This window comes from Danio rerio, chromosome 1 (assembly GCF_052040795.2).
Source record: "Danio rerio strain M-AB ecotype USA chromosome 1, GRCz13ab, whole genome shotgun sequence".
In the NCBI taxonomy this organism is placed as follows: domain Eukaryota; kingdom Metazoa; phylum Chordata; class Actinopteri; order Cypriniformes; family Danionidae; genus Danio; species Danio rerio.
Window position 1 is genome coordinate 13046010 of NC_141021.1, and position 23991 is coordinate 13070000.

Here is a 23991-nt window from a genome sequence, read left to right on the forward strand (position 1 = left end):
TGCGATGAAACACTTTATTCCTTTATGATATGAATTGCTTACATGGATCCTAATTAGTTTTGATGTCATGCTATTTATTCAGTTGTATATTCACAGCAGATCTAAACATGATAAACGTTTACTCCCAATGGAAAATGTTCAATCACTATGCAGTTACATGGTTTCCAGAAATGTATGGTATTTCAAAGTATGCTGGAGTTTGCTTATAATTACTGATAGCCATTTTCTCAGTTCTTGAAAGCTAAAACATGAAAAGAGTTCTTTCAAAAATGTAACTTCGGTCATCATTTGCTCACCAACTCTTGTCATTCCAAACCTGTATTTCCTTTAATCCTTAGTAGAAAATGAAGGATGATATCATGCAATTCTGTCTGTTTCTCTTTCTGACTCTAAAGGTGTCTGAGTGATATTTATTTATTTACTGTTTGTTTGTCATCACAAAAAGCCACAAAAAAACCCCACTTTAGAATATCGTTGTTCACAGTTGCTTGCTGAGGGTGGCACGGTGGCAAAGTGGTTAGCACTGTCACCTCACAGTAAGAACGTTGCTGGTTTGGGTGCCCACTTGGACAGTTGGCATTTCTGTGTGGAGTTCACTGGTTTTCCCCACAGTCCAAAGACATGCGCTATAGGTGAATTGGAATAACTAAATTGGCTGTAGTGTATGAGTGTGTGTGAGAATGTTAGAGTATATGGGTGTTTCCCAGTTGTGGGTTGCAGCTGGAAGGGCATCCGCTGCGTAAATCACGTGTCAGAATATTTAGCGGTTCATTTTGCTGTGGTGATGCCTGATAAATAACAGGACTAAGCCGAAGGAGAATGAATGAATGAGTGTTGCTTGCTGGTGGAATGATTTTATCAACCACATCTAAAATATTAAAACTCTGATAATATTTAGAGACAGCTGAAAACAGACACTGTTGAAGAACGTCCATTTACTGTTTATCTACCTTTTTTTTAATCCCACCATATTCTAGCTTATTCATTCATTCGTTCATTTTCTTTTTGGCTTAGTTCATTTATTAATCTGGGGTCGCCACAGCTGAATGAACCACCACCTTATCCAGCACATGTTTTATGCAGTGGATGCCCTTCCAGTGGCAACCCATCCCTTGGAACGACCCATACATACTCATTCACAGTCATACCCTACGGACAATTTAGCTTACCCAATTCACCTATAGCGCATGTCTTTGGACTGTGGGGGAAACAGGAGCACCCGAAGGAAACCCACAGGGAGAACATACAAACTCCACACAGAAATGCTAACTGACCCAGCCGAGACTCAAACCAGCGACCTTCTTGCTGTGAGGCTGTTGTGCTACCCACTGTGTTACTTTTTTAAGTCATGTCTGAAACGTTGTGTTACTATCAGCTCTTGTAACAATTTGACTTTTTATAATAAACTTTTTGTTTTCCTCATTTGTGAGTTGTTTAGATAAAAGCACCGGTTAAATCAGGAGTTTTAGATGCCACAGACCTTCACACAAGACACCTCCATCTAATATGTATTTATGTAGTTGCTTGTACATTTAAAATGTTTAAGATTAAAATTAAAATTAGTTTCTGTTAAGCTACATTATTACATTTTTAATATTATTATGGTACGCTGAGATTTCCACCTTTATTAACGTATTTCAAATTTACATTTTGAATTTACATACGGCGGGTCATTCCACTGTGGCAACCTCTGATGAATAAAGAGACTGAGTCAAAGGAAAATGAATGAACGAATTTATTTATAAATTTGTCATTTTACAATTATTTTATATCATTTTAAAACGTTTTATATTTTTATTATGTGTTTACTAAATTACTCGTTTGTTCCTTTCATACGTGTGTTAAAATGTTATATTCTTCGCAAAATGTTTATAATTAAATGATTACAAAAATTGTGTGTAATTTTTTTTACAAACATTAACAGACCATCAGTATTCTCTTTTACTCCCCTAAAGTCCCAGTCTGAAACCCCCTGCACTTAATGCATAAATGTAAAAATATAAAACTATGGTCATTCATTAATTTTCCTTCGGCTTAGTGCCTTATTTATCTGGGGTCACTACAGTGGAATGAACCGCCAACTATTCCAGCATATGTTTTACGCAGCAGATGTCCTTCCAATAGTGTATTAGGAAACACCCATACACTTTTGCATTCACACACACTCTGGTACACTATGGCCAATTGACCCTTCACTAAGCCACCCCCGAAAACCTCTAAACTGTGTTCCCTACAAAAATACAAACAAATTATTTTTCACAGCTGTCTTTCTTTTTTCACTCGATATTATGAGCACTGCTCTGTTTAAGCCCTCGCAGTAGTCATACCAATAGTAGTCATATTTCTATCTGTTTCAAGCTACGAATATTTGAAATTACATATCAACAGAACAAAACCAAGATGTGACAAAGTGAGCACTTGCAATCAAAATACTTCACCTGCAGCTGTTTTTCAAGAATTTATATGCCTCATGTCTATGTCAGAACAGTTCACTTATGTTTTCATCAGTCTTTTGGAGATTTAGTCAATGCTGACGACGTATAGCGAGTTAGTGTGTGCTTTTATATTATATTATATCGTCTGATTAATATTTGTTGGTAGGGAAAATCTATTTGTTCACTTCTGCTATTCATACTTTGATTTGCATTTCAATTGATTTATTGTTTCCACTTAACCGCAAATTAGAACAGAAACGGTATAAAAAGCACACAAACATGCTGACAGTTATAGCTATTGTACATTGTTATGGGTCAATGATGCGAATATTTGGTACAAATCCATCAATTTCCCCTTTCTGGCTGAATGAATTACGTAGAGGCACTGTCCATACATGTTTTCTCATCGGTTAGTAACGCTATATTACATTGCACAACAATTAATCTATCAGACTTTGACTGAAAATAGAGAAATCACGGTTTAATTTGTTATTATTAGATTATTTTTAAATGTCACCTCTCCTGCTGTGCATGTACTGAGCTGTTGAATGGTCAGCTTATGAGGCAGCTAGGCTAACCTAGCTTCAATTTCGATTAAGGTTAAGTTATTTTCTAATCGATTGCCTATTATGTCGTGAATATACCCCTGCAATGCATAGTACAGTCCTTATTTGTCTGGCTTTCTCGGATATTTCACCCGTTTGCCAAAAATGACTAATTATATCCCTGGAAATGTCTGACACCGCATACATATTGTAATAGACGTGCCAGGCACGCAAGCTTGACAGGTGTAGCAACAGTAACTAAGGAGGCCATGTCTTAGCGAAGAATCAATTGTGTTTACCCAGCCCTGCTAAAAAAACCCAGCTAAAACAAGCCAACAAGCCTAGGCTGGTTTAAGCCTGGTTTAATGACCAGCCTGGTTTTAGAGGGATTTGGGCCATTTCCAGGCTGGTTTTCAGTCATTTCCAGCCTGGTCTTAGCTGGTCAGGCTGGAAAATGACCAGCTCCAGCTAAAACCAGCTTGACCAGCCTGGTTTAAGCTGGACATAGCTGGTTTTGGCTAGGCTCCCAGCCTGGGTAGGCTGGTCAAGCTGGTTTTAGCTGGTCATCTTCCAGCCTGACCAGCTAAGACTAGGCTGGAAATGGCTGGAGACCAGCCTGGAAATGGCCAAAACCTCTCTGAAACCAGGCTGGTCATCCAGCTAAAACCAGCCAACCAGCCTAGGCTGGTTTAAGCTGTTTTTTTCAGTAGGGAGTCCACCTATACCGCATGTCTTGGCCTGTTGGGGACACTGGAAAACCTGGACGAAACCCATGCGAACACAGGGAGAACATGCAAACTCCACACAGAAATGCCAACTGGGGCAGCTGGGACTTAAACCAGTGACCTTTTTGCTGTTTGGTGACAATGCTAACCACTGAGCCACTATGGGTCAATGGATGCCAATATTGTTTGAACAATACTGTCTTTTATCATATAGACAAAGAAAAACTCAGTGTCATATTTTGTCTTCTGCAGAAGAGAAAAGGTCTATCAATTTTGAAATGACAAAAGGGATGAGCAAACTGAATTTTCTGTGAACTAACCCATGCGATTTTCTAGAAGCACAAACACAGCACATCTGAGAACAAACGTCAGAGCGTCAGGTCTGCTATGAATCCAGCGTAATGGCCTCAGTCATTCCTAAGTGGTAAGGCAAGCTCAATGACTCACATGTGCGAGATTGAGTCCACCACATCGACAGATTCAGACTCCCAGCGTCCTCCCCGCAGGAGTTGGGTGAGCTGTCAGTGGCGACCACTGGAGATTTGTCCTGATTCTGCAGGTTGAATATTTTCGGGAGAGACGCCAGAGCCAGCGCTGAAGCTGGTGACGGGCCGAGCAGCCGCAAACGCAAAGCCTTCGCCGAACGATGGAGATCACCAATGAAGCAGTAGCAAAAAGGGTTGAGAGAAGAGTTGGTGAGGCCCAACCACTGTGCAAAGGGTCTGGTCTGTAGGAGCCAGTCTGGTGGATGGCGCAGCTCACGGTCTAGCCAAATATCAGTCACATACATAGGCAACCACGAGAGAGCGAAAAGCAGCACCAAAGCTGTGACCATACGTGCGATCTGTCTACGCCCTTGAAGCCTTGTTTCATGAAGAGCCTGAGAACGAGGGTCCAGTTCAGTGAATCGACCGTCGGTGGCAGAGCTGCGCAGTCGGCGACATGTCAAAAAGGCTAAAGTGAGATTAAACGTAACAGGCAGGCAGTAGAGGGCGCTGAAGAGCAAGACGTTGTACACCTGACGCAAACGTGGCTGAGGCCAAACTTCTCCACAGACGGGTAACACGATGGCCAGACCGTCAATCAGAGCGACTTCATCACGCCTGGTTACAATGGCGACTGGCATGCAGATCACTGAGGAGACGAGCCACACGATGGTGACAGAGGCCAGAATGCGTCGGCGAGTAAAGTAGGCACGGGATTGCAGCGGCGAGTGAACTGCATAGTATCGGCTAATGCTGATGACTGTGATGCTCAAGACACTGGCGGAAACAGACACCGCTTGTGTGAAGGGCACGGCACGGCACAGGAAGTCTCCGTATATCCATGGTGTGTAGATACGGTGGCCCAAGGTGACGGGCATGCACACGCAGACCACCGCCAGGTCACACACGGCTAAGTTTATTAGCAGACAGCGGGTGGCGCTCACCCCCGACAGACGTACACTTCCATGCTGGCCCAGTAAGACTTTGAGGGACATGACATTTCCGAAGAAACCCACGAGGAAGGAAATGGAGTACAGGACAGTCAATATAATAGTGCCAGGCTCTCGGATGGTGAGGAACAGCTGCCATTCTAAAGCGGCGTTATCCTGGAAGAAGAAGGTGCTGTTGAAGAAACTGGCTGATGAGGAACTGCTTTTGTTTTGAGGTTCACGTTGAAGGTCATAGAGTTGGGTTGGTGGCTGATCTGGGGTCAGATTCATCGTTGTTTTCCTGTGTTGTTGAGTGGGTGAACTATCTAAAGATCTAAACTACATGGTAACGATTGAAATGTTCTACCTTACTTTCAGGTACCAAAGTTTGCATTTATGGACAAAAAAGCTTGAAGACCATGGAAAACCGGACAATCTTAAATCCATGTTTGTTTTTTTCTGTCAGTTCACAAGCCAGAGCACAATTCAGTCTCTTCTTCCACACTGTATCAAATACAGAATTCACATTTACCTCTTCAGACAAGATTGTTGGCTACAAGAGAAAATTAGACCTGCTTTTTTCTTAAGTATCTCTTCTTCTTCTTCTTTGCTTGGTTTTCTTCCTTCACACCTTGGTATCATGTATAACCTGAAAAGGGACAGACAGTTATACACTGATGTGCATGCATGCATTAATCTATTCACTGAAAAGGCAACAAAAACCTACAAGCAAAAGCTTTCCAAATCCTTTAATTTATTCATACTTCTGATCTCATGCTGCTGCACCCATTCATGTGCATATAAGGGCGACCGAGATTACAACTTTAAAGGGCTAACACTAGGAAATGACAAAGAAAGGTTTTTTACATTGTATAAATAGCTTTACATTCACACAATGCACCTGTCAAATTGACATGAACTCATGTTTATGTATAGTCACGAATGGCACTGCAGTCTATAACATTTCATGCATTAAAACCCTTTTGGTTACCATTTTGTTTTATGTATATAAAATAATACTAAATGTAATACACAATCAAATGTATGCTGATGAATTTAATTCCTAATGATAATTTGTTTACCTCAAAATAGAATTATTGTGATTCATAAGCAGCATTTGAAAACCCTAAACACTCTATTAAAATATTACATCTTCTTTTAACTATACATTTAAAAACTATGACACATAGCAGTCGACACAGAATACAGCTCATTTTACGCACAGTTGAATTTGAAATAGACACTCACCCAAACAATTAAAGGCTCTAAAGTATCTTCAGATTGGTGAAAAGTTAAGCCAAGATCAACGTAAACATTTTCCACCAGACTTCCATTAGATCCAGCGCGGTGATGCTTCGGTTACCTGTTCACGACCTCTGGTAAAGGAGATGAGCTTTCGGCTGAGCTTCAAGCTTTAACTGTGCGGAATACTTGCGCGCATGCGCCTCCTCGCGGCAGCATAAAGTCATTACTCAAGCACAATCGGTCATCAGATGTGCTTCACTTCTCACTCGGTAACCTGCCTTGATTGAAGCACGTTCAGGTGCCCAGATGTCCGAATTAAATATTTAGGTTGTGAAATAATTTAATGTAAATAGATGAAAATTAAGAAAAGGAAAAGCCTACCTGAACACCCCACACCACTTTTATTCCTTTTGCCTGAAAAGAAAACCTCACTGAACCCACATGATAAAATACAATAAACAATTTCAATATGCTCGTGTCAATGGCCCATGAAAATTTCCTGGTAGTTGTGATACTATTTCACAACTGTAACAAAAGGCAATTCAATCGTAACTTAATGTTAAAACAGCTATCATAACATTATTTACCAATGTGTGCCTCTTTTTGGATTCTCGGAAGCTACATGTAACACAGGAAATACACTGTTTTTGTTTACATCCCTCAAAATGGTCAATAGTATTTTGGTAGTGTTTTTAACGCTATTAAAGTACTTGAATTAGTCTGTTGCTTTAATTCTAATGTCGTAGTAGGCTACATAGTAAAACAAATAAAAGGTTTTCTACAACAATTATTGGTGGCTCAGTGGTTAGCACTGTTGCCTCACAGCAAGAAGGTCGCTGGTTTGAGTACCGGCTGTGTGGAACTTGCATGTTCTCCCCGTGTTAGGGTTTCCGGATGCTCCAATTTACCCCACAGTCCGAAGACATGTGCTATGGGTGAACTGAATAAATCAAATTGGCCATAGTGTGTGAATGAGTGTCTATAGGTGTTTTCCAGTACCGGGTTGCAGCTGGAAGGGCATCTGCTGTGTAAAAAAACATGCTAAATAAATTGCCGGTTCATTCCACTGTGGCGGCCCCTGATGGATAAAGGGACTAAGGCGAAGGAAAATTAATGAAATATTTTTTTTTTATTTACTGCAGTAAAAACCAGCTATATCTATCAGTTCACCATAATCAATATAGTAACCTATGCTGTAGCATTCATCAATTGAAAATAATATACAGCAAAATACAGTAAATTACATGGAACATATGGTTAAATATGTAAAAATGATTTAAAAATGTGTCAATTACCCTACCTTATAATTTGTATATCATTTATTAACATAGCTTTTTTTTAGCTAAAAAGCTACACTGGAGAATTGGCTTTCAATCATAAGGTTTCTCTTGTATAAAAAAATCAAACCAGTAACTGAAAAACCCAGCTCACGTGTTACTTGTGCCCAGATGTAGAGAATACCAGTGCAGATCTTGCCCATCCGGTAATTACCTCCCACTCTGTTAATGTGGATGATACTTTCTCCTGTCAACCCAATTCATTTGATGTGGCTTGTTTTGAATTCATTAAGCTGTAGTGTTGCCATTTGCCGCTACATCTGTAAATTTCAGTGCTCCGTCTGTGCCAACAATTTCTCTGGGGTGTTTCGCCAATATCAGGTGTAATTAAACTGACCATCGTGATAAACATAGCGGACAAAAATAAGGTACAGTACGACATTTGAGTTTTAAAATTATGGTTAATCAATGTATTTTCTCTCAATGGTTGTTTCAAAGTAACGCAATCCCAGGATTTAATAAACTATAGGCTAATCGTTACGTCAACTGACCAAGATCTCGGATTATTCAGGCAGTATAGTGTTGTCACCTCACAGCAAGAAGGTCGCTGGTTCGAGCCCCAGCCGGGTCAGTTGGGATTTCTGTGTGGAGTTTGCATGCCCGTGTTTGCGTGGGTTTCCTCTGGGAGCTCCGGTTTCCCCCACAAGTCAAAAGACATGTATAGGTGAATTGGGTATGTATTGAGTGTGCATAGTTTCCCCAGTGATGGGTTGCGACTGGAAGGGCATCCGCTGCGTAAACATTTAAGCTGGATGAGTGTTTGGTTCATTCTGCTGTGGCGACCCCAGGTTAATGGAGGGACTAAGCCGAAAAGAAAATAAATGAATGAATAACATCATGAATCAATTTTCCAAAATATGTTTTTGTCTTGTAATGAATTGCTATGGTAGTCCTAGATGAAAGTGTTTATTCGGGTCGATTCTTGATAAAGAATAGCCCAGTACCTCCTTCATTTAACAGAAGCATAAAACATTTCGTTTTATTTACCGGCTTGTAAAGCAGCACACGTTACACTGATTTCAATATATATCTGCAAAAATTTAATTTCTGACTTAAGACCTAATAAGAACTTAAAGTACTGTCAGGCGTCACAGGGTATTCACTTTGTTTGGCTCATAGGCCATTTAAACATTGTATGAATGACATTCTTTTTTAACTATTCTTATGACCATTATGTAAAGATCACTGCGAAACTACACAACAGTTGTGTGGACAGCGGCTGGAAGTGCATCTGCTGCGTAAAACATATGCTGGATAAGTGGTGGTTCATTCCGCTGTGGCGACCCCAGATTAATGGAGGGACTAAGCCGTAAAGAAAATGAATGAATGAACATTTTAAAAGTTGACCTATACACTGGGCAGCTGAGAATTACATAATATTATTTGTTCAATGTATTGTGCTTCTGGTGGTTCAGTTGACGCCAGTCAGCCTATGACGTCTCCTCTATTTTTAATCCAATTTATTATTTGCTATATGAAAAATGTTTACGTCGTTCTACTGTATTTCTGATAACCATGGCAGTATGTTAAAATAAATATTATGACACATTTCTTTAATACCAAATCAAAGTCTACACTATGAATACTGATGTTCTCTCTGATGTTTATCAGAAAGTCAGAGGCTTGTATAGACAGCACTTCATGAACAACACAAGTTTAGACTACTTTCTCTATGGCATTTAAACATAAAGCAGTTTATTAACAGCCCAACTGCATTTATTTATTTTTTTTTGTAGTTGTACTACAACATGGTCTACTTTTAAAATATATGCCTGCTCACAGACTTTCATGCAGTTTTCAAACAAACACCTGTACAAATTCTCTTCCAGAACTTTGGCATACCTTCAAAGCTTAGATTTCGCATTTTGTTTGTTTTTGTAGCGCAAATCTCGATAAATGCATACCGTGATAAAAGGATTTTTCTCTGTTTCCAGGCACTGATGCTCAACACCCTGCACCAGATAAGTTCATTTTAATATATTATTAAAACACTGAATCCAGGCTCAGAAAATCAAGTTTTCTGACATGTACAACATCTTGAATCACAAATGAAAAAACATAAAAAAACATGAAAAAATCCATAAGAATTGTTATCAAAACATCAATTTATGACGAGTCATTCGAATCATTCACATTTAGAAAGGAGTGAGTAGGCTCATCTGTTATGGTCTATACAATAGAAAGCTAACAATACGCTAGAAAAAGAAAATGTGTACATTTACAGAAAGAAAGGTTACTGTATGAAAATGTTAAGAAAGGCAGAATATTTCCTCCTTGTGTTTCCTTCAGTCATGCAACTGCATCCTATGGTACAGAATCATAGATCCGAACATTTGGATTGTCTCTAAATGATGGTTAAGTGATTGAGTAGATACTGTAAAAAGACTTGTGTGTTTCAGAGCAGTTTTACATTGTGTATTTGAGTGTTAAGGTGCATTTTTATCCACTTGCATTGAGTGTAAAAGGACTCCAGTAATATTCTGCTTTTGTGAAACGTAGTGTTGCATTGTTGCTTTTTGTGCATGAGTGATATTTAGTGTCGTAACTAAATGGCCTAAGCATGTTTGTGCATGAGATTTGAGGGATACAAGCCCTTTCCTGTTGGCATCTTAACACAGCGTCCATTTTAGTTGCACGGAAAGAAACCTCAATTGACAGAAGGTGTCACAAAGTCATAAAAGTTACAGCATCATAGCATTTTCCAGTTTAAAACGACATTTCTACCTGCTAATGTAATTTATGATATTTATTAAAATCAAAATGAATCCATAAACACCTACGTTCAAGAATCAGGTTGCGATGTCTCGAGATTGGCTTCGGATGCCTCATCTTACGAATGATAACATTAGCTGTTGACTGGCATGTCATGACAAACGTCGAAACACTGTAATGTCAGCCTAATGAGACTGGATGCAAGTAAATGAAACCAACAATACTGCACTTGGTAAAGACAGCTAGGTTATCTTACACTACATCCACACAAGTCTTACTTAGTGACTGCATGACAAGGAGGAACTTTCCTCAGTTTCATTGTTCCCATCAGAATTAGTTTTTTTTTCATCCTTCTCCTGCGGAAAGAAGGCGAAGCCACTAAAAAGTCCAGTAAGTGGCACACGTCCAGTGTCCATATTGCAGATCCATCAACACCACAGAGAAGTGTTTCCCCATAAATGCGAAACAAAAATAAGAACAAGGCTGACCATGGTGAAAATAAAATCCGATTCACTACAAAACTAAAAATCTCCTGATAAAAATAAAAAAGAAGCCTGGACGACATGCCTAAACTGAAGACAAAAAATAACAATGTGGGGAGGCATTTCTCTTTAAGTCCAGGTATCCCTTCTTCGCCTTTCCCACTCCGCGCAGACTTTCCTCCGTTAGAAATATTCACATTTAAAGTGTGCACATACACACACATGAGCACCCACAAGTGTATTCACAAATTCAAGTGTCTACAAAACATGTACTATTATTTCATCACAGAGTTCATTGACGATTATTTTTTTCTTCATCACTGCAGCTCTAAGCCACGGCAAATGTCGCACTGCACTGTTACAGAGAAGATTAGTGCATCGAGTTTGTAGTGTTGCTCGTTTAGACATTTCTTTTTTAAGTACAAAAACATTATTTACAAAGAGCAAAGCTCGTGAGTTGTGCGGTTTTAAAACGCACTCACTAATGCACAAGGCAAACACTCCACTCGCACAAACACACTGTTTATGTGCTGTGCAACTGTTTCCCTTCTACAATAAAATACTGGGTCACACTTTACAATAAAGATCCATTAGTTTACGTGAGTTAATGCATTTACTAGCATGAACTAAGAATGCATTTATTAAATACAGTTCAGCATTTACAAATGCATTATTAAAACAGGTTAACGTTAGTTAACGCACTGCTAACAATGAACACATATTGTCATTAACATCCCAGCAAGCATTTTTTGTTTCTTAAAGATGTCTAATAGACATCTAAACATAGTCATCTTGGCTAAAACAAGGCTAAATTTGGGCTGTCAGTCAAAATCTAATAGACGTCGAAGAATAGGCCAAAACTAGACTTTATCAAATAAACAGAAATGAATGACAACACAAAGTCGGTCTAATCGGTCTAGTTGACGACTAGTCTAGTTTTGGGCTATTCTTAGGGTGCTTTCACACCTTTGAATCAATTCATTTGTTCCAAAACAGGGATTAAAATTGTTACAAAGTTGCACTTTGTTCTTGGTGCGGTTCGCAACAGACCAAAATAGCTAAAACAAGTCATGTGTAAGTAAACTCTCCTTACATTGGTCAGAGTTTCAAAGTTTATTTTGCAGAGTCCTGCTCAGCAGTCATACCTCCTTATTTTAATTTATAACGATGAGCAATAAGACATTATAAGCGAAAAGCTGCGTTTTCATTTTGAATGGTGACACCCACAGACGTCGTCACTAAATATAGAGCAGAGATAAGACTTTCTCATAAATAGCAGTCAGCTTATGCATTATAGGCTTTACATTACAGAGTGCAATAACAGATAAACTAAGACTGCTGTTTGGTCAGTTTTCCTAACGGATAAACAGCTCTCGTTGATAGTAAACATGCTTTCACTTTCGTATTTTACATGAAAAGCACATTTGCCATTAGGAATGGTTCTCTCTTCCTATGGCCGTATATATTTTTATTATATATCCATTATACACTGTGATATAGCCGGGCTCGGATTGCTTTCTCTCTACAAGAGAAAACTCCAGAAGAAATCCAGAGAACGAACTCCAGAGTTTGTTTCTAACAAGCCAAGACCACCTCATTCAGGCGATCTCAGACTGATTGTTTTGGCACGGATCCAAGTGCAATTGCTGGTTTCACATTTGCCAAACGAACCACACTAACTGGGCAAACAAGACAGGTTCCGAAACAAAAGTCTAGGAGAGTAAGCACTCTTAGATGTCTATTAGATTTTCACTGACAGCTCACCTTGTTTTAGCCAAGCTGTCTTTGTTTAGATGTCTATTAGACGTCTATTAAATACAAAAATGTTTGCTGGGATGCATGTAATACATGCATTGTTAATGTTTGGTTCATGTAAACAAATACATTGGCTGACATTAACTTATGGAGCCTTACCATACCTGCCAACATTTATCTCTGAAAATCCGGGAGAATGGTTAGTGGGTAAATGTTCAGGGATGATGTGTCTGAATAACACTGTTGAGAACCAGGTTAGTAGCTGTACTGTGGTGTTAGTAACCATACTATGGGATTCGATCCGATTGCAACGGCCACCCAAAACCTGCTCCAAAGTTGGCGACTCGGGAATGTTACATACTGCAACAAAAAAAGCTAAGGACCGCGGGTAGGGGTGGGGTTGAGAGTTTTCCGGGAGAAATAACAAAATGGGAGGGTGGTGGGAGATAGGTCTGAAATCAAGGAGATGGGTCTGAAATCAGGAGAGTCCTGGGAAAAACGGGAGTGTTGGCAGGTATGAGCCTTATTGTAAAGTGTTACCAAATACTGAATGTGCATAATGGCTCAAAGGCTTGATGGCTGTCAATTCACACTGGGTTACACCATAGATCACACTGTACTGTAAATACAAAGAGTAGCCTTGTAAATCCACAAGTATGGAATTCAGTGAACTCATGAACATTTGTAAACGAGTAAACGTCTCCTTCAACATCGAATAGTAATGATGGACACCTTGTATTGTGGCTGTAGTAGCAGAACGCTGCCATATTGTCAGGAACTGCAGAGAAAGAACGAAGGCTGCATCATTAAAACCTAAAAACAGTGTAATTTTGCAAAATACTTAAAAATAGAACTCCGTCATAAAATCAAATCATCTTAAAAATGACAGTGGTAAAAACCATTATCGTGGTCCTGCAGTCCTTGCCAATATGGCTGCCCTGAGAGACTCTCTTTTAGGGTAGTATGGGAGTTACTGTGCACACGACTGAGAGAGGAGTCCTCCAGAAGAGGGCAGTGTAGTTGCTGTGATGCATTGGGGAGTAAAAAATGGCAGTTGGAATTAAGGTTTGGCAAAAATGGAGTCTTTAAAAAGCCAAAGCACATGAGTACGGGCGGCTGATTCCAATCAGATACAAGAATGGTAGGGTGGACTTTGTTACTGGAGACAAACTTCATACTAGTGGACTTGACAGGTAGATGGCTATTGGTTACGCATTCGAGAGTGGTTAATGGATGGCAGAGTGGGGCCGGTGGATGGCTGAATTTGGTCGGCTATTGGGAGCTGAGCGGCTGGTTAGGTCTGGTCGCATGTTGGGCTCCAGGCCGTTCTGGGATTCTGTTGGCCGGGGCTGGTCTGGGCGGCTGGTTGCCAGATATTTGGCCCTCATGCTTGAGGTGTACTGCAAGACAGGGTGAGAAAACAAGGGGAGGGGAAGACACCATCAAATCATTCTGAAGAGCGAACTTTTACGTCCGATACAAAATGGCCAAAAGTTCAAAGTGAGGAAATGTTAGCATCTATTTGAGCATTAGGACAGAGTATAGCTGTAGCGTCTTACAAACATGAAGCACATATAAATATGAACCTCATTCTGTCGATCTCACTAAATCACTCGCATGCGTAAACAGACAAATTGACAGTCATTTGGACAGCCTGATGGTAATTTTAAAGCCAAGAGCTACTGTGATGATACATATTATCATTATGTGACAGTATACTTTTCTCCTCGAGACTGGCTTCTGTGTGCAATTTCCATTACAAGAGTGCAATTATTGTAAAAATGAAAACATAATGGTGTGACACCATGAGAAACAGAAATAAAGACAGCAGTGGATAAATAAAGCACACATATAGATACAGAAAATGCAGCTATATGTGGGAGAATGTTAGGGGTGAGGTTATAATGTGAGACACTTTACAAACAGACATGCATGAGGGATGTTTCTCAGGTGGGTTAGAAAGATACAAAATTCATGCATATTTTATATCATAAAATCCAGAGAAGGAGAGACTATTCCATCATATGTCAGCGATTCCAATTCTAACATAAACAAGGATCGATAAGCAGCATCCTGGACCATGACGTTATTAGGAAACAGATTGTCGAGTGGTCTCTCCAGTCTGGAGTTTGAATACGCATGCGTCATGTCCAGGGCCCATAAACAAAATAAGAAATAAAAACAATCACCTAGAAAGTAAGACTGAGTGAAAGCGGCGTTTAGAAGAGATCAAAGTGTTCTCATTTTCTGAACTCGAACTACTGGGAGGATGAAAGATGTCCTCACATGCCAAGTCTGATTAAAAGAGTTTCCCTGCCCCTTCAAAAAGAGTACTATGCTACTTTATTCACCGCGCATGAAGCAGGAGAAGAATTGTCTGGTCTCATCTCTATCATCAACTATTCATGCAATCATGCAAACTCCAGGATTCTGTCAAACCCACTTCCACTCAGTGAAGGGGGCCTTGAATTAAAATAAGTAGAAACATGAATGCCATTTCTGAGGAATAGTCTACCCATAATATAATGCCCTTAACCCTGAAACCATACAACGGTCTCCCATAGAACACAAAAGGAGAAATTTAGAAAAAAATATTCATGCAGTTTTTTTCATACAATGCATGTGAATGGAAATGGACACTGTTACTGTAGGTATCAAAATGACAAAAAGCGCCTTTAAAATACCCTAAAAGTAGTCTAAACAAACCTTGTAATATGTTAAAGTCTTAAAAAATTGCTTTGTAGGAAGAATATACTCAACTACAGAAAACCTTCCCTCTTTTTACATCTAATAGTGTTGTTGTCGGATTACAAAAAATTCAATTCATACCTCTTCTGAATACTTGAAAGCATTTCAGAGCTCTTTTTCCACTGTACCAATCCATTGGTACAATTCTACTGTCTCTCTTTGTTCTCTCAGATGTATGAGGAGGATTTTAATGCAGATTGGCTTTTTATTCATGAAATAAAATAGCATACTTATTATGATTTCCCCTGTGGTATTGAATATTGATTTTACAAGGTACGCTATGGCTTAAACTATTTTAATTCAGGCTTGGCCTGTTTAAATGTCTTTCACAGAGCTTTTTTTGTCATGTTTGGACCACGCGTCCTTCCCATTGGCATTTACATTGATTGTATGGAAAAGAAAACCTTACATTTCACATTCCAAGGAAGAAGAAAAGCAAACCATGACAGAAATTTGACTGGTGTACCCTTTTATTTTTAACGGAGACGACTTGTAGCTAGTAACGCATACAGGCTGCCAAAATGACCTTCGAGACTCTTGATTTGCGTTTTTTAGTTTACAATGATCATCTAAATGCTAAATCTTTCCTAAAAGCTACGTTTTACAGTTGTCAAAGCTTACAAATACCATATATACTCATCTGTAAAGGCCTGTTTCACACCAAGAACGATGACAATATTGAGTATACTGGACAACTGTACTATAACTCTGTGTTTTATTTCTCAGCTCGCATGCTGCAGTTTAAAAGTAACAAAAGCGAATGAACATTAAGTGGTGTACTGTTGGTTTTGATTTTGAAAAAACGGCTAAGAAAATGCAGATGACTTTGGGAAAATGAGACCAAAAGATTTGGGACACAATTTTGTCTGCAGTTTCAAATGTGTGTGCCATTTCAGTTCTAAAGAAATAGTTTGGCTGTCAGTGTTGTATCTGTCTCTACCTGGATTTTCTTTCTGAAATATTATTTAATATATATATATATATATATATATATATATATATATATATATATATATATATATATATATATATATATATATATATATATATATTATTTTTAGTTCTCTATACTGTATAAAGTCATCTTTAACTATCTTAAATTTAGAACAAGTCTTAGAAATGTTTAGTTCTCATTTTTGTTCTTGGTGTGAATAGTCTTATGCATGCATTAATCTGTCACAGTAACATCCTGTAAACAATTTAGGGCCACTACAATCAGTTTATGTCAAGAATGGGGCAGAGTTCCATCTAATTTCATGTATATGTGAGTCAATGTGTGAGACTGCGCTTAACTGTGACTGTACACCTACAGACATGAGGTAGAGTGTTTGTGTAAATGTGCTTGTGCACTTACTGACGGCGGGGGGGATTCTCTGCCAATGAGTGGCGTGTTCTCGCACCGAGGGGTCTGAAAGTTAGCATTCTGGCTCCTGCGTCACAAACGAGACACCAGTTACTCTGACTCCCTCTTCATGGGAGGGATGTCCACACCGCGATGCTCTAAACTTTACAAATCTGACAGAAAGCGTTGAACTGCATGGTAGGAGCAATGCGCATTGAGTGATACCGCTATGCACTATACTGAATTATATCCACTGGATGGATATCGCTTGGATTCAGTGTAACGCATAACATAAGCTGAATTACCTACTTGAAAGTTTTTCATGCCATAATATGTTTGCCGATTAGGAACTTATAATATAGCTCCACACATATAGTTTTATTTATTAAAATCAAGGATGCACCGAAATTTCAGCAATTTTTGGGAAGCTAAAAAAGCTAAAAATCACTGACATAAACAGAGAAGTGTAATGAACTTTTCTGAACATTTTTGTGCCACCACATGGATAAAAACTTCACTGTGTCAAATGATTTGGCTGAAAATATTTGAATTGACACTGATACAAACTCTTAAATCTTAAGATTGAGCTTTAAGCTGCCGCAAGTTACAAATATTTAAAATATTGTAATTTTGAAACTCGCCAATATTTAAATGTTCTGCCATTAAATTACCACAAAGTTTTGTTACTTTAATGAGTGTTTCAACCACAAAAGATGTCAGTTAATCAGCTCACAGACAATTATGTTAGATTTTTTACACGAGGAAAGCAATTCAGGGTCCTTGTTGGTTAGCTAGAATAAACTGTAATTATAATTTAGGTGTTCAGGTGAAATTCCTTAAAGTGAATTTTGGCAAACAATGTTGATATTTAAAGGCACCAAAAGAAATCCACCCATAAACTAACAAGGCCTCGTCCCTTTTTGGACGAGTGTGTTTTGGGATACAGTGTTCAAAAATGTTTTTCAAATAATGTTTATTTGACATAAAGCCTGATAGTAATAAGGTTTTTTAAATAGAATATACAGTTGAAGTCAGAATTATTAGCCCCCCCTTTTAATTTCTTTTCTTTTTTAAATATTTCCCAAATGATGTTTAACAGAGCAAGGACATTTTTACAGTATGTCTGATAATATTTGTTCTTTTGGAGAAAGTCTTATTTGTTTTATTTTGGCTAGAATAAAATGAGTTTTTAATTTTTTAAACACCATTTTAAGGACAAAATATTAGCCCCTTTAAGCTATATTTTGTTTTTGATAGTCTACAGAAGAAACCATCATTATACAATAACTGGCCTAAGTACCCTAACCTGCCTAGTTAACCTAATTAACCTACTTAAGCCTTTAAATGTCACTTTAAGCTAAATAGAAGTGTCTTGAAAAATATCTAGACAAATATTATTTACTGTCATCATGACAAAGATAAAATAAATCAGTTAAAACTATTATGTTTAGAAATGTGTTGAAAAATATTCTCTCCGTTAAACAGAAATTGGGAAAACAAATTAAGCAAGAGGGCTAATAATTCTGACTTCAACTGTATATATTTTGGTCAATTTTCAGTTTCAGCTCAGAATCATTTCGGTGCATCACTTTGACTAACTTCTAGAAGTAAAACCCATGCAGTTTTAACAACTGATCTTAAACCTACTGTAAATACAGCAAAGCCCATGCAGTAATCTATGCTAGCGAGCCTATGCTACAGGAGCCGTAACAGCGGCACGGTCATTAAGATCCAGCCCATGCATTAGGATGAGGTTAGCGTGGCTACACTCACATGTACTCAGTGACTGGTGCGTTGCTGACAGTGTGTGCCGCAGCGGGGAGACTAGCCTCACTGCCGTAGGTGCTGCTGCCACAGCTGTACAGGCTAGGCATGTGCACGCGGTACAGGTTATCATGCGGCGCTCGCGAGCCGAGAGTGGCCGAAGTCTCATCACCATCCTCCTCCTCAGACCTTCAGACAAATGAGCACAGGTCAAACACGTGCCCCTGGGTCAGAGGGGAGCGCAGAAGGGCTTCTCCTTCACGCCATTCCTAATTAGACTCTACAGCATATTGATGGGAACTGCCAAGATTAAATGATCCATGCATTTGTTTTCTCTATTTTCCATTTACATGGCAAAGGGGCAAGTTCATTCAAGAGTGATTTTTTCAGATCTGTCAGGTAAATATATTTCCAATTTAGTAGTAAAACCACAACCCAAAATCAGAAAAAGTGGGGACCGTATGGAAAAGGCAAATAAAAAAAAGTATTGATTTTTAAATGTACTTTGACTTGTATTTCATTGCAGACAATACAGCAAACACTGTTTAAAGTGTTCCTCATGACTATTATTGTTTTGTTTTTTTTTTTCAAAATAAACATGTATACCAATTTTAGTTCTTGCAACAGATTAAAAAAAAAGTTGAAAAAGTAAAGCATTTACCACTTCGTAATGTTGCCATTCCTTTTCACAACACTTAAAAACGTTTAGGGACTGAAGACACCACGTTATGAAGTGTTTCTGGTGTAATTTTGTCTCATTCTCCCTGTAAATGTCTTAAGGTGGGCAACAGTACGCGGTCCCATTTTGTGCTTCAAAATGTGCCACACATTCTCTATTGGAGACAGGTCAGGACTGCAGACAGGCCAGTCAAACACCTGGTACCTGTATCCTCTGCTTTGCAGCCAGGACTTTGTAATGTGAGCTAAATGTGGTTTTGCTTGGTCTTGTTGCAATATGCATGGGCATCCCTGGAAAATAAGGCAGCATATTGTGCTCCAAAATCTCAATGTACTTTTCAGAACTAATGGTGCCGTCACAGAAGCGCAATGTTACCTTTGCCAAGGGCACAGACACAACCGCATACCATTACAGATCCTGTCTTTTAAACTTGCTGGTAACAGTCTTGATGATCCTTTTCTTCTTTGGTCTGGAGCACACAGTGTTCATTTCTCCCCAAAAAAATACCTGAAATACTGATTAATCTGACCACAGTACACATTTCCACTGTATGATAGTTCATCTCAGATGCCCCCGAGCCCAGAGAAGTCGACGACGCTTCTGTACATTGTTAACATAGGGCTTCCTTTTGGCACAGTACATTTTTAACTGGCATTTGTGGATGCAACTAAGTATTGTGGTACTTGACAAAGGTTTGCTAAAGTAGTCCTGAGTCCATGTGATGATATCACTTGCAGATGATTCTTGATGCAGTGCCGCCTGAGGGATCGGAGATCACAGCTCAGGCTTGCACCCTTGTATTTTATGCACTGAAATTCCTCCAGATTCCTTGACTCTTTTAATTATGCTATGCACTGTTGAAGGTGAAATATCCAAATGTCTTCCCATCTTTCTTTGAGAAACATTGTTTTTAAATATTTCAATAATTTTCTCACATATTTTTTGGCAAACTGGCGATCGTCTGCCCATCTTTGCCCCTAAAGGGCTTTTCTTGGATACTGCTTTTGTATTGAATCATAATTACAATCACCTGTTGACATCACCTGTTTCAAATGACATCCTTATTTAACCTATTTACCCGACTTTTTTTTGAATGACAGGAAAGGATGCTTATTTACAAATGAAATGAAGTTGACCAGACAAAACATTAAATATTTTGTGTTCATATTGTCAACAATGAAATACAAGTAAAATTAAATTTGTAAATCACTACTTTCTTTTTTTATTTGCATTTTTCATACTGTCCCAACTTTTTCTGATTTTGGGTTGTATATCTTACTCAATCCTGAGCAAGGGTTTTCATACAGGGGTATTGGGATACAAGAGAGTGCTGTGGGGGTCAATGGAAATATTTGGGAAGAAAAAAAGAATTAAAACAAATAAATAAACAAATAAATAAAACAAAAATACTAATGAATGAATGACTTATTAATATAAAAATATTTTTAAGTATTTTATTTATATTTATATTTTAAAAAAGAAATAAATAACTTTTTATGTAAACAATCTAATAGCTATTGAAGCAAAAATATAGTTAATGTAAATGCAATAAGTAATGGAAATGTAAAAGTTTTGATTTAAAAAATCTGATTAAAACAAATAATAAATACAAATTAGAATAAATTAAATAAGTAAATAAATACGATACTATAATGAGAAGAAAATAATTGAACTAAAATTTTCCTAAATAATGTAAATCATACAAGAAACTACATATTCTAGAATGGAGTCCCATATATGATGATCATTTTTCTGAAATTTATGAAATACTGAATTTAGAAGAATGAAAACCCCTGACCTGCAACTGCATGCATTCAGATCAAATCATCTCCATTCTTACACTGAATAGAACAAATCAAATCCTTTTAGCCAATCAAGTATATTTTTGAAAACATACTGCATGATAATTGTCAATGATGGTGATCAATAAATACATACTTTATTAAAAATATTTCACAATTTCAAAATATTCATCTGAGAAACATCTTTTAAATCGTTTTTCACAGAATTACGGTTTCCTTTTAAAAAAAGAGAAAAGAATGCAACCTTGATAAAGAATAAAGATTTAAATATATTTTAATATATATATATTTTTTTTATTATATATATATATATATATATATATATATATATATATATATATATATATATATATATATATATATTTATTTATATATATATTTTTTTTTATATAATTTTTTTACAAATCTTGCCCCCAAAACTTTGATAAGTAGTGTGCATTATGATATGTTTATATTATATTCATATTAAAATAAACTTAAATCTCTTGATTATAAAGCCACTTTCAATATAAATTATTTTAAATGCTTATTCAATATATTGAATCAATTTGTTTATTAGATAAAACATTAAAAAATACATCAATACATGTTACCCAGGACCACAAAACTCCAGTCATGAGGGTAAATCTTTTTTAAAATTGTGATTCATATATTATCTGATTATCAATGATTGAATTGATGAATAGCCTGAGACACCACTATAAAAATATCTAATTATTGAGGAAATCTCATTTAAATCACCTTCAAAATTCTTAGCAATGCATATATTACTACTCAAAAATTCAATTATGATATATTTATGGTAGGAAATTTACAAAATACCTTCATGAAGCATGATCTTTACCAAATATTTTAGCATACATTTTTAATTTGAGATATTCCTACAAAAATATCTGTGCAACTCAACACTGGTTTTGTGGTCCAGGGCCACAAATATATAAAGAGATAACTCTAAATAATATTATAGCTATAAAGGAATACAGCCAAAATAATGCAATTCAACAGAACTTAAATAAATTTAAATAAAACTACTATTGATGTCCAACTCCATGTCCAATGGATTGTCCTCAGTAACCATTGAACGTCTGTAGTCATGCATTAAATCAAGAAACAACCACCATGAATCAGATTTGAAACATAAAGAAGGGGTATAAATAAAAAAATAAAAAATAAAAAGTGGATCTGTGAAGGTGTAGATTTGGATGCCACTTATGCTCAAAATACCCTTTTTTCGATGTGTAACTCTTTATCCAAACCACTCATCAACCACATCACCAGCATGTTTCAATGATGATGATACTCTTCAACAAACAGCACATCAGCCCTGCTTGCAGTTTCAAAAGAGTCCATAGGGAGGCAGCGTCTTCCAGCAAAATACAGCAGTCTGCCTTTGCACCGAATTTAGAAAGGGGACTCTTTGTTCTTTCCTTTTGCATAGAAACACATGCACTAGTGCTATACCACGAGTCAAATAACAAACCTCCATCATACTCCTTTTTCCAAATGTACTGCAGTTTTTCCTCCCATAAGCAAGCAATATTTAGGTTACCCATTAAGCGCTTCACAGCGAGTGTGTCTCTCACACATACGGTACTACAGGGCAGTGGGTTTTCCAAATCTATGACACGAAAAGGGATGGATGACAAGACAACAGAAGCTACACGCAGTCATGAGAAAGATGATTAATATGTGAAAACAGAAGGAGCAGATGTGAAAATAAAAGCATTAAACACACACATGACTGGCGGACAATTCTCTGTCCATCAAGTTGACCTGTTTAAAGCTGTTTTTCCCTTCTCCGGCCACCCCTAATGTCATTTTTGGCACATCTTCCCTCTCACCTCTTGCTCTGCCAGGTGTGTGGCACACTGCAGACGATGGAGCTAAACATTAGCGCGGTGACGAATGAGAACAGGACCAGATAAATGAGACCCTCGACTCCATCATAACACAGTCCGGTCAGAGCCTGCACATAGTCCTGTGAAACAGACATAGAAGTATAGCTTTAGAGGTCGGGACACACTAACAAGTGACATCCTTTTATTTACACAGGAAGGACTAACACAATCATGGGCAGTAATACATAGGATTTCCTTGAACTTTAGTCACGTTTATGTCCCAAAAAATGTATGGTTGTTTGGTTTGAGTTGGGTTATGGTCAAGTTAGATTTTTTAAAGTATATTATGACCCCTAGGCATGCATTTATGTCATAATACATTCTAGGGATTGTCCAGATCCATTCACATAATCAGAAATCGGGGTCGATTAAGGGGTTTTAGACTCTATTAGAATCGGATGTTACCTCACAATCAGGACTCGAACATATATATATATATATATATATATATATATATATTTACATTTACATTTAGTCATTTAGCAGACGCTTTTATCCAAAGCGACTTACAAATGAGGACAAGGAAGCAATTTACACCACTAAGAGCAACAATGAATAAGTACTAAAGGCAAGTTTCAGGTCTGTAAAGTCTAAGAAGGGAAGTGTTAGTAATTTTTTTTTTTTTTTTTTTTTTTTTTTTTTTTTTTTTTTTTTTTTTTTTTTTTTTTTTTTTTTTTTTTTTTTGTACAGTTAGTGTGATATTCAAATAGGCAATTGCAGATTAGGAAGTGAAGTGGAGACTAAATAGTTGAGTTTTTAGTCGTTTCTTGAAAATAGCGAGTGACTCTGCTGTTCTGATGCAGTTAGGGAGTTCATTCCACCAACTGGGCAGATTGAGCGTGAGCGTTCGCGAAAGTGATTTTTTTCCTCTTTGGGATGGAACCACGAGGCGACGTTCATTCACAGAACGCAAGTTTCTGGAGGGCACGTAGATCTGCAGAAGTGAGTGCAGATAAGAAGGTGCTAGGCCAGAAGTCACTTTGTAGGCAAACATCAGAGTTTTGAATTTGATGCGAGCAGCAACTGGCAGCCAGTGCAAACGGACTAGCAGCGGAGTGACATGTGCTCGTTTAGGTTCATTGAAGACAACTCGTGCTGCTGCATTCTG

At 37.8% G+C, this 23991-nt stretch overlaps 2 protein-coding genes across 8 annotated transcripts in view; both read right to left on the reverse strand.

Annotated features, from left to right (window-relative positions):
* On the reverse strand, positions 1 to 6509 carry zmp:0000001069. Of its 4 annotated transcripts, XR_015476295.1 has the most exons (4): positions 6368 to 6509; positions 3642 to 5768; positions 1330 to 3354; positions 1 to 582 (listed from the first exon to the last, which is right to left on the reverse strand). XR_015476295.1 is itself a non-coding variant. In XM_087236771.1 (2 exons), the coding sequence occupies exon 2, from the start codon at positions 5408 to 5410 to the stop codon at positions 4091 to 4093; it is 1320 nt and encodes a 439-aa protein (XP_087092897.1). In that variant the 5' UTR covers positions 5411 to 5768; positions 6368 to 6509; the 3' UTR covers positions 1 to 4090. The 4 variants fall into 4 exon arrangements, 1 of the variants encoding a protein (XP_087092897.1); XR_015476293.1 differs by having other exon boundaries at positions 1 to 3354; XR_015476294.1 differs by having other exon boundaries at positions 1330 to 5768.
* Positions 6510 to 9656: 3147 nt separating this feature from the next.
* Positions 9657 to 23991, reverse strand: part of ttyh3b (tweety family member 3b) — a 69036-nt gene continuing 54701 nt past the window's right edge. The window contains exons 12-15 of one of the 4 annotated variants that reach the window (NM_001037387.3): positions 22827 to 22963; positions 18514 to 18693; positions 16753 to 16828; positions 9657 to 14050 (exon numbers count right to left, since the gene is read on the reverse strand). In NM_001037387.3, the coding sequence (NP_001032464.2) occupies positions 13877 to 14050; positions 16753 to 16828; positions 18514 to 18693; positions 22827 to 22963 (567 nt within the window). In that variant the 3' untranslated portion in view covers positions 9657 to 13876. The remainder of the gene's footprint in view (positions 14051 to 16752; positions 16829 to 18513; positions 18694 to 22826; positions 22964 to 23991) is intronic. The other 3 variants (XM_087236438.1, NM_001431093.1, XM_087236439.1) reach the window with 3 other exon arrangements.

What these genes read in the sequence shown, in the direction of transcription:
- zmp:0000001069 (XM_087236771.1), bottom strand. Translation starts at nt 5,410, where the DNA reads ATGAATCTGACCCCAGATCAGCCACCAACCCAACTCTATGACCTTCAA.